At 38.4% G+C, this 10804-nt stretch overlaps 1 protein-coding gene across 1 annotated transcript; it reads left to right on the forward strand.

Annotated features, from left to right (window-relative positions):
- Window positions 1-445: 445 nt before the first annotated feature.
- K441DRAFT_567806 (uncharacterized protein) lies at window positions 446-2159 on the forward strand (the record flags this gene model as incomplete). The annotated part of the gene is made up of 3 exons (XM_067643810.1): window positions 446-800; window positions 851-1075; window positions 1132-2159. The coding sequence occupies 3 exons, from the start codon at window positions 446-448 to the stop codon at window positions 2157-2159; spliced, it is 1608 nt and encodes a 535-aa protein (XP_067502507.1).
- Between the last annotated feature and the right edge of the window lie 8645 nt (window positions 2160-10804).

A 10804-nucleotide genomic window follows, 5' to 3' on the forward strand; every position in this document is an offset into this window, starting at 1 on the left:
ACGGTAGCGCAAAATGACAAGAGGAATCTATGAACTTGAGAGACAAGACGTGGGCAGCACCACAGCAGCAAGATAAGTAGAAGTCTTATCGATAAACGGCAACCAGGGAAGCTGTAACCAGGTTAGTCCTAAAGCCGTTGAAAAGTTTTGCAGCTCATGCATACGCTTGTCAGAACCCGGACTTTACCCCTCTGCATCACGCCGAACGAACATGAATTACGCCACCAAGTTCGCCGAGGTGACATGTCATTACTTTATGAGTAGCGAGATCTGGTGCCTTCTCCAATTTCTCTTACACCTTTACCAATTCCTCCGGCAGCTTTCTTTCTACCTGTCCAAATTGCCCTCATAGTGCGGAAGCCTCAACAAGGTCAATGTATCCTTCATTCCCCATGGCGACCTTAACGCACTCTAACATGGGTAGCGAATATCGTCCGCCAGCACCATGAAATACCGTGGCGTGCTTTTACCCTTGGTTGCCATTGCGCTGGCGGCTTTGCCTCTTGTCTCTGCGGACTGGCAGTTCAAGTCGAGACCGGATCTGGCGCCGCCGCGTCTGAACATTACTATTTCTGCGACTGCGGATGTCGAAAAGGGATACCTATTCCTCGCGCCCTTTGCCGGCTTCCCCGATAAAGCTAGGGAGCAGCACGGGCCCCGCCAAGCTGCTCCGTACATCCTTCGCGACGATGGTGATTTGGTCTGGTCGGGATATGGGTATTACTCCATTTGGGCAACCAACTTCCAGAAGGCGAGATGGAATGGGATGGATGTGCTGTTCTCTTTTGAGGGTGATCATAGTAAGCGCTCCTTTTTATGCTGTCGATGGTGTTTTGACCAAATAGAACAGATGCTGGATACGGCCATGGTCATGGGCACACCACCATTTTGGACCAGCACTATGAGACTATCCGAGAGCTGAGGGCTGGCAACCACAAGCTCACGGACAAGCACGAGTTTCATGTCATCAACGAGGAGACGGCGTTGATTCAGGTCTACCAGCCGGTTCCGCGAGATCTGACGAGATGGGGCGCTTCGCCAGAGCAACAGTGGATTGTCAATGCCATCTTCCAAGGTAGCTCATCGTTCTACTCTCTTGCGCCAGCCGCTGTGCTAATAGATTCATAACAGAACTCGATCTCACCACCGGCCATCTCCTCTTCGAATGGTCCAGCCTCTCCCACGTCTCCCCTTCCGAATCCGTCCTCCCAATCAACCCCGGCCAAGCCGGCTCCGGTTTCAACTCCTCCGACGCCTGGGACTACTTCCACATCAACTCCGTTGACAAAGACACCTCGGGCAACTACCTCATATCCGCCCGCGACGCCTGCTCCGTCCACAAGATCAACGGCTCCACCGGCGACATCATTTGGCGCCTCGACGGCAAGAAATCCGACTTTAAGCTCGGTAAGGGCGTCAAGTTCTGCTTCCAGCACCACGCACGCTTCGTCTCGCAGGACGGAGATGAAGAGGTCATCTCCTTGTACGACAACTCTGCCCATGGCACTGAAGATGGACGTGGGCGTGAAGTCCACACAGCGCCGACGTCTTCGGGCAAGATTATTAAGCTCAACACTAGGACATGGGAGGCTACGCTTGTGCAGGGTTTCTATCCGCCGGACGATCTGCTGTCCAAGTCCCAGGGGAGCACCCAGCTCCTGCCTAATGGCAACGCTCTTGTGAATTGGGGCTCTGAAGGCGCCGTCACAGAGTTTCGAGCAGATGGCACCCCGATCTTTCACGCGTACATGGACTCGGGTTTCCTCGGCGAAGGCGTCGAGAACTACCGTGGATTCAGGTACAACTGGACTGGGTTGCCGAATGAAGTCCCGTCGATTGTTCTTCTTGAGAGTGAAAGTGGCGGCACTACGGCCTATGTCTCGTGGAATGGAGATACGGAGACTGCGGTTTGGCGTTTCTTCTCCGTGGCTGATGAGGCTGGCTCTAGGTCGTTCTTGGGCGAGGCGAAGAGGACGAGCTTTGAGACCGAGCTTGTTGTCAAGGGAGGAAGGGTTGAAGGGGTTGTGGCTGATGCAGTGGATGCTGATGGGAAGGTTTTGACCACGACGGGTGTTGCGACTGTAGAGTTGGCGGTTGAGCCTCCGAAGCTATCACTAGACACTGTGGCGAGAGGGCAGCAGGTGTTCTTTCAAGCCTAGTGTCCCGCTCGAGGTTCGTACGAAGCCGCTTTGGAAAGATTAGCAAAATTGAGGATAACGCTTCGACGGTTCGACGGTTCGATAAAGCTGTGAGTATACTTTTCAACAAAGTGAACCCTTCGAGAGAAGTCCCGCTCAACTTTCAACATGAGGGCTGGATAAGAATGTTTCATCTGGTGGCAGTATTCATTGGTGCACATTAAAGATCTCGAGGTTCTAGTTCGGTTTAGTATTTTTAGGCTTAAAAACGCCGTTTACCAGATTTCTTGAATAAAATTCAAGAATACTAGAAAGGTCGAATGAACAATGCTGTCTGGATCCACGAAGATTATCCTGTCGGTATTGGTGCATATCCGCAAAAGTCTTAGCACCCAATCAAGTTAACGTGTTTTATCAGTCATCCGGTAGCCCCAAAAACCACTAAAAATTGGAAAAACTGCACCTTGATATCTCGACAATGGCCTAATAATAAATTCCAAAATTTTATAATTAGCCTTTTGTACCTATTTTAAACCTCTTATTAGATTTAAAAAATAATCTGTTAAGCAGCTCTAAAAATATCGCAATTTAGCTTAAAATTAGGGGCTAAAACCTGATATCTTTAATATTGGCCAGACTTATTACACTAGAACTTTATTAATATAGGCACAAAAGGCTAATTATAAAATTTCGGAATTTATTATTAAGCCGTTGTCAAGATATCAAGGTGCAGTTTTTCCAATTTTTAGTGGTTTTTGGGCTACTGGATGACTGATAAAACACGTTAGCGGTATTCAGGTTTGACTAAGCAATATTTTACCCGGCTTAACTTCAGCTCAGTTATACTCACTCTCTTCACCCTTCATCGGAGGAGCCTCCAAAGCATTTTAGTCATACTCAGTCCCATTTCTAGGCCCCTAAGCTTATTACTTAAGGTGGCCATGTCTATACCTGCTATCTCTATCATTCTTTGTAGATTTTATCGAGTTTACGCGTGGGCCTAGTTTAGGGAACCCGGGTTCCCTAAACTGGGCCGCTACCGCCGACGAAAATAGCTAGGGGTGGATTAATAAATTGTCCTCTATAAGTACTAGCTCCTAGGTTAAGTTATCTATTTTATTGCCTTCTTTTGTACTAGATCTTCTATCCCTCCCCAACTCTAGCTTATTAAGCCCCCTATAATAGGCGTCAAAGAACTGGTTTAATTTAAGCTCTACCTACAAGTTTTTAAACCTAAAGAAGGAAATAATTGTAAAGGTAGAACTTATATATCTATTTAAACTGGTATTTTTGTATAGGCTAGGCGAAAAGAGAAGCCAGACGAATAAAAGGGTTCGCCGATTAAGTAGGCTAGCTAGAATAGACAAGCTAGTTAAATAAAAGGGCTAGCTAAGATGGGAGGCTAAAAGGCTAGCCAAGAAGGGGTCCCCTCTTTTAAGCTATCTCTAGACGCGGGTCTCTAAACTAGGCCCCTTTAGAGAATACTAGAGGCCTAAAACTAGGAGCTCCTAGATATAACAGTGCCTAATTTTAGTCTCTATAACGTGCTTAGGGTAAAATTAGGTATAAGTAGAAGGGCTTAAATATGCTTAGGACTAGCTAAGTTTAGCATAGGAATACACAGGGCTATACTACTATACTACTATAGCTCTTAGGATTCTTGCTAATAGTTTTAGCTTAAAACGACTTTGTTTAGGTCTAAAAGCGGAAATATAATATAGTGGCCGGGTAGGTATAGTGGTTTTACCGGAACCCTAAAACCCTAATATTTTTTTGGAGATGGAAAGAGGTAGGGAACTAATACTGCTAAAGCACCTTTATAATAGGTTTGCAAGCCTTCCTTTGCCGTTATAGGTAAGAAGCCTATCTGCGGTATTATATTCCCCAACTCTTCCTCTATAGTATAGTAAAACTTTCATTATAGGTTCCTTTGTTTAACCTTTAACCCTAGGCCTTTCCTACCTATAAAAAGCTAAAAGTTAAAAGTTAAATTCAATTTAAATACTTGCCTACTCTACTTCTAGGGCTTTTTTAAAAGGCTTTAAAATATTTAAAGAAGGATAAGTAATAAAATAGGATAGCTATAAGCGTATCTATAATTACTAGTTTTATTTAAAATCTAGTTTTATTTTTATAGGGGTTAATATAAAGCCTACCTCCTATAAATAGAATCCGTCTACTACTAATTAAAGCTTAATAGCTTTATATTATAAGGTAAGGATATAAATAGGGAGTCCAATAATAGAATAATAGGTATATTGTATAGATAGAGACGAATCCTTAAGGGAAAAGGAGGAGTCTGTATATAAGGTAGGAAGGGTTTTCCCTAGGCATATATAGAGCACGTACCTTATAGGTAAGTCACCCCTAGGTTGCCCTAGGGTCGCCTATACCTTACGGCTATATAATTATCTACTTAGGTTTTACCTAATAATGCCCCCCCTATAACGGAACCTTGTAGTAAGTACTACAATAGGCTTGTTATTGGGCTAGGTGTGTAGGTATTACAAGTAAGTCAATAACGTAATAATAACTGGTGGAGTGGTTACCTAATAGATTAACTCTAATTATATTCTAAGAATCACTACAAGGAAAGAACTATCTAGAGTAGGGACTGTAGTCCTTTAAATACACAACTATACTCCTAGGAAACCCTCCTTATACATAAGGTACGCATTATATATAACGTACATAAGTTCCCTCCATTCCTCTCGTTCCTTACATAGCACGTTATATAACTCGCTTACTATTCCTCATTATATGATTCCACTGGCTCTATACTAGACCGTGCTAATATTAACTAACTAGCTTCTTCCGACTCCCTTCCCAGTAGTTATAACATTGTACTTAAAGCGTCTATAACACCATTTCCCTCCTTCCTATCTTCATCCTTAAAGATTCTAAGCATCTCTAAGTTATTTACTAAAGGTATAATATCCGTCTAATTAATCTAGTTAATATCGTTACTTATTATACCTAAAGCTTCTTCTTCTTCACACGCGCAACATTGTGCACGTACTATTACTGCTATACTGTCGCTAGGTGAAATAATACTGTCTCCGTATTCTCGTTATATAAAAGAGGGGTTAGTCTACGTCGCGTTAGCGAGTCCTTTATCTCAGCAACCTTCCTCTTGCTTAAAGTACACTAAAGCGAATATTTATTTGTCCTATAACGTTCGCTCTTCTACTAATACTAAGTATACGCGTCCTATAACTCTTAATAGTCTTTAAGTTCCCTAAGTAATTTATTATAGGGTTTTATATTTAATCCGCTGCTGCTTATCTAGATAGTAAGCTGACTTATACCCTTACTAAGTTAGAACGTTCTTAGAATGCGGAGCAGAAGGCTTTAGAGGCCCATATCTCTGCGTCTGCTTATCTCCTTTATCTTAAGAAAGTTCGTAAGAAGGTTTATTTTAAGGAGTGGAAACTTATAGAACAAGGTCTGCAGGAACTTAGTAATAAGAGAACTAACTCTCTTCCTATAAAGGGAACAACTCTAAGTAGTTCGGCAGTCGTTCTTCCTAGGTCCCCCTTAGGTAACTTATTCTTTAACGATCCTTCTTTATTAATATTACCTAACCTATTTTCTTCCGATACTCCTATACCTTTCCTATAACATTCTTTAAATTTTTTAGTAGTTCCTAGGTAGTCTTATTATAGCCTATCTACTTAACCTTATACTATATTTTATTATCAACGTCCTCGTAACTAACAATCTTTAAAACTTGCTATTTATCTTCTTCTTATCCTCTATACGTGTCTACTTTATAGATTGGTAGCTTAATATTTCTATATACTGGCTCTAGCATTACAATATACTATATAGGGTAGATTTTCATTTTAGCTAGTAGGTTTAACTTAAACATAACCGGTAAAACTTTTTATGTAATTTTAAAAGGTCCTAGTCTAACGTGGTCCAACTTCTTACTTAGTTATTAACTCTTGAAATTTTTATATAGTAGCCATACTTTATCTCCCTCCTTAAGATCTAGTCCCTTAGATCTCTTAGCGTCATAGTATTTCTTTATTCTTTGCTATACTACCTTAGCTATTTCCATAAGGTTCTTATAAAGATTTATTAAAGTCTCTATTCTCTACTTAGCTATACTACTCGTTTTCTTTACTTAATATAGCAATAATAATATTCTTGGCTTATATCTATAATTCGCCTTAAATAGTAAAGTACCTATTCCTTCCTATAGTATTACATTATATATAAACTATATAACTAATAACAATAATACCCAATTATTCTATGCGTGATTAATATAGTGCCTTAGATACTGCTCTAGTGTCTAATTTAATCTTTCCGTTTAACTGTCTGTCTGCGGATAATATGCGGTAAAAGTTGCTGCTTAAACTCCTTGCTCCGCTAAGAATACCTTCTAAAATGCTGCTACGAATCTTAGATCTCTGTCCGATATAATCTTACTTAATACTCCATATCTTGTAAACACTTCTTTAACATAGATTCTAGCGACATCTTCTACTAATATTTCTTCTGTATACGCTATAAAGTATCCCCACTTTATAAGCTTATCTATTATCACTAAGATTACGTTATAATCTTATCCGGTAATAGGATCTCTTAATTTTAGCAACTTAATAATAAAGTCCTATAATATAACCTCCTATAGTCTTTCTAGTATTTTAATAGGTTATAGCCCTCTATATAGCTTATGCCTTATTAGTTTATTTCTTTAGCAATCTAGACACTCTCTAGTAACCCTTCTAGCTATCCTCTAGATTCCGTTAATAATATACTCCTCTTAAAGTCTTAACACTAAGCCCATGGCCCCATTATATCCTTAAGTTAATCCCTTATAGAAATCTTCTATAAAGTGCTCTGCTATGCTTCTTAGGATATACTTTACTTTTTAGTTTTCGTATATATCCATTTATAAATCTTCTAGCTATGCTTTTAGAATTCTTTATACCTAAAAGCTTTCTAGTGACTTATAAACTTTCTTTAATTCTTTCTAAGAGGGGAATACTAAAATCGAGATCCGACCCATACGGTCCTATGGGGGTTCCTTTCCGTCTCATCTTGTCCGCATAGTTAAGCTAAGAGAGAGGATCTCGTCTGTTACTAATGCAGCAGCGTTACGTTGTGGCTAGAGGGGGCCTTTAAATACTTAACCCTTGACGCCGTTAGAACAGCAGAGTTTTCACAGGCCTTGGCGCCAGACCAGTCAAAAAGACGACTCCAGAAAAGCGACTTCTGCACCCCTATGCGGTGGAGCCCGGGAACCTAGCAGCTACTATTAATGTTCCATTTAGATTGTGTTAATAGACTACCAGAGCAAACGCAGAGACGTGTATACGGCTGCGCAGCGCCTACGCAGCGACGTCATGGTGGTGCAAAGATTTTTTACTAAGGGGTGAGCCTTAGCAAAAAAGTTTAAACACCGCTACTACGTCTCTAATGTACATATTTGGACATTAAATCGACAAGTATTATCCCTTCGGCGTACCCCCTCCCTCCTATAAATACTACACACACTATATAGTATTTACACACATATATAAGCAATCCGCGCCCTAAGCGTAGCAGAGGCCCCCTATTTTAACATTATCCGGTAACCTAGGTATCTAATTATAGGGATTAGGCCCCCTATTAAATACTAGATTGTCCTCCTATACCTTACAAATAGGTATAAGGGCCTAGGTTTGGGCCCTAGGGCAAAAGCAATACTAAGTTATATACACCCCGTTATAGAAACCCTTTAATAAAGGAGTAGATAAGAAACCTTAGCATATAGGCTCAGGCGGAACGCAAGTGTTATCTATTAGGAGATATTTACAGAAGACTTAGAAAAGGAGCTAGGGATAGGCACACGACTTAGACAAGCAATATATAAATGTAGCAAAGATAGTTTAAATAGCAGATAGGGCAAGATAGGTATTTAGACACTCCTATGTAAAGGGAGTCTTAAAGTAGCAACCTAACAGTGTTTTTCCTCCCGTTAATATAGTATGGATATTATCTGGAATATTACCTCTTACGTCTCCCCTAGGGGTTTTTTGTACACTTAAAAATGGGGTTTTTCTTAGTAAGGAGGTTTTTCCCATAGGAATTAGTCTGTGTGGACCCATTAGGGGGACTAGGTTGGACGGTAAATTGAATCTTATATAATTCTTTCTAAGTTACTGTAATTTTTGAATAATTATACCTAATTAACCCATTTGTATCTTTTTGTAGTAAAGCCCCTAATAGCTTCTTATTATTTTATAGTTTAGCTTTTTAACTTAGAGCATTTGCCCTTATATTGTTTATACCCTTAGTATACTAAATCTTAAAATAGTATTTTATAAGCATTTCTGCCCATCTAACCTGTCTTTAGTTAAGTTCCTTTATTATTAGGAATTCTGTTAGGTTCTTATAATCCATCTTAACTATAAATGGTTTTTCTATGCCTTATAAGAATGCTCTCTATTTCTTTAATGCTGTACTATACCTAATAACTCCTTGTTATAAATGTTATAGTTTAGTTCTAGTAGTGTTATCTTCTAACTATAGTATGCTACTAGGTGCTATCCATTTAGATGCTTTTATATAAAGTATACCCCTAGTTAAAGTCTAATGTATCTGTTTCTATAACTGTCTCTAGTCCTAGTTAATAGATCTTAAAAACTAGCTCCTAGGTAAATAACTCTTTAACTTTCTTAAATAGTTCTTATTGCTCCTTTCCCTATACCTATAGTTCTTCTTTCTTTATTAACCGCGTAAATAGTTTAATATCTTTTAACTATTGCGCTATAAACCTTCTATAGTAATTGCAAAACCCTAGGAACAATCTTAACTGCGTAACGTTCTCTAGTTCCTGCCAATTTACTATAGCTTCGATCTTCTTTAAATCTATACTAAGTTGGCCTAGTTTAATAATAAATCTAACGAAATTAGTCTTCCTAGTAAAGAATTTATATTTCTTAATTACTACTAGCATCTGTTCCTCCTGTAGTCTCTTTAAAACCTATTTAATATATTCTTTATATTCTTCCTTAGTCATTAAGTAGATAATAATATTATTGAGATATGCTATAATAAATTCATCTAAGTGTTCTCCTAATATATTATTAATTTGCTTTTAAAACGTTGCTAGTGCGTTTATAAGCCCGAATTGTATAACTAATAGTTTATATAGTCCTTCCTTTGACCTAAAGGCTGCCTTCCATTTGTTGCCTTCCTTAATTCTAATCTAATAGTACACCCATCTTAGATTTATTTTTGTAAAGATTTGCGCATTACCTATCCTATCTTATATTTCGCTAATTAAGGGTAAAGGATACCTATCCTTTCTAGTAATGCTGTTTAACTATTTATAGTTAATACACAGCCTTAGCTTGCTATTTTTCTTCGGTATAAACAGTACTAAATAACCCGCTAATAATTGCGATAGTCTAATATATCCCTTTTATAAGTTTTCCTAGATAAACTCTTTTAATGCTCTACCTTCTTCTTTAGTAAGCTTGTAGATTGGAAAGAACCTTAGACTTATTCCTAGTTCTAATTCTATTTTATAATCCCATACTATATACTCTAACAGCTTTTCACTTTCCAGTGACTATAGTTTCTTGCCGTACTTATGGTATCTCTTTAGTATATAGCTTAACCCTTTTTCTGTTTCTTTGTAGGTTACTCCTACTTAGTACTATACTATCTTAGCTTATTATTATATCTTGCGGCGTTAAGTATCTCTAATATCGACCTAACCTATAACCTAATCGATCTTTAGATTATATTCCTATAACTAAGGCATTCCTAATACTGCCTTATTATTCCCCAATAGTAATATATTAAAAGACATCTTAATCTATTTCCCTTTAATAGTTATCTAAATAGGTTCTGTTTTAAGATTAATAATGCCTCCTCTATAGGCTATTAGATCTCCTAAAATTGTTACTAATAGGTAAAAATGTTCCTTTTTCCTATATAGTAACCCCATTCTTTTAACTGCTGCTAGTAAGATATAGTTCCTTATTGCTCTACTATCTATTAATACCTTAAACTGTTAATCTTGCTACCTAACTCGTAAATTTAGGTGTTAACCTTAAATTCCTTTAAGGGTCTAAGGCTCTACTACTAGTTCCCTCTAGTCCCGTAAGCCTCTACTTTTCCCAACTATTAGCTACTAGATCCTATTTATACTTAGTCTAACTTAGGCTAATACTTAGTTCGCTTTTTATCTTTAATATGCCATAGATAGGTATTCTCTGGATATTCCCACTATTGTCGTCTATCTAGGGATTCTTCTATAAGGAATCTTCCTGGTTAAAGCGTTAAGTTCCCTTATTCTTAAACTTTTACTAGGTATTAACTATACATATACTTAGCGTTTTAATATTTCGCCTTATTTATTAACTAATATATTTTTGCTAGATATTTTTAATTTTTATCTTTTGGTGCTCTATATATATTGCACGCATTATCCACGTATGCTATCTACGATAGTGTGTAATATGCTTAGTGTCTTAGGTTAACTCTTAGCTTATCTTTATCCTTAAGTTTAAACCTCTCTTATGTTAATCTAAGCGTTGCGACTTTATTTACAGGTACTAAGATTTGCCTTTTACTTCTCTAGTCCCATCGGCAAAATATGGTACCCTTTCAATGGCCTCAATGGTTGGTGGTTGACGCAATTGGCGCGCAGTTGAGGTCAT

This window comes from Cenococcum geophilum, assembly GCF_001692895.1.
Source record: "Cenococcum geophilum 1.58 unplaced genomic scaffold K441scaffold_29, whole genome shotgun sequence".
Classification (NCBI taxonomy): domain Eukaryota; kingdom Fungi; phylum Ascomycota; class Dothideomycetes; order Gloniales; family Gloniaceae; genus Cenococcum; species Cenococcum geophilum.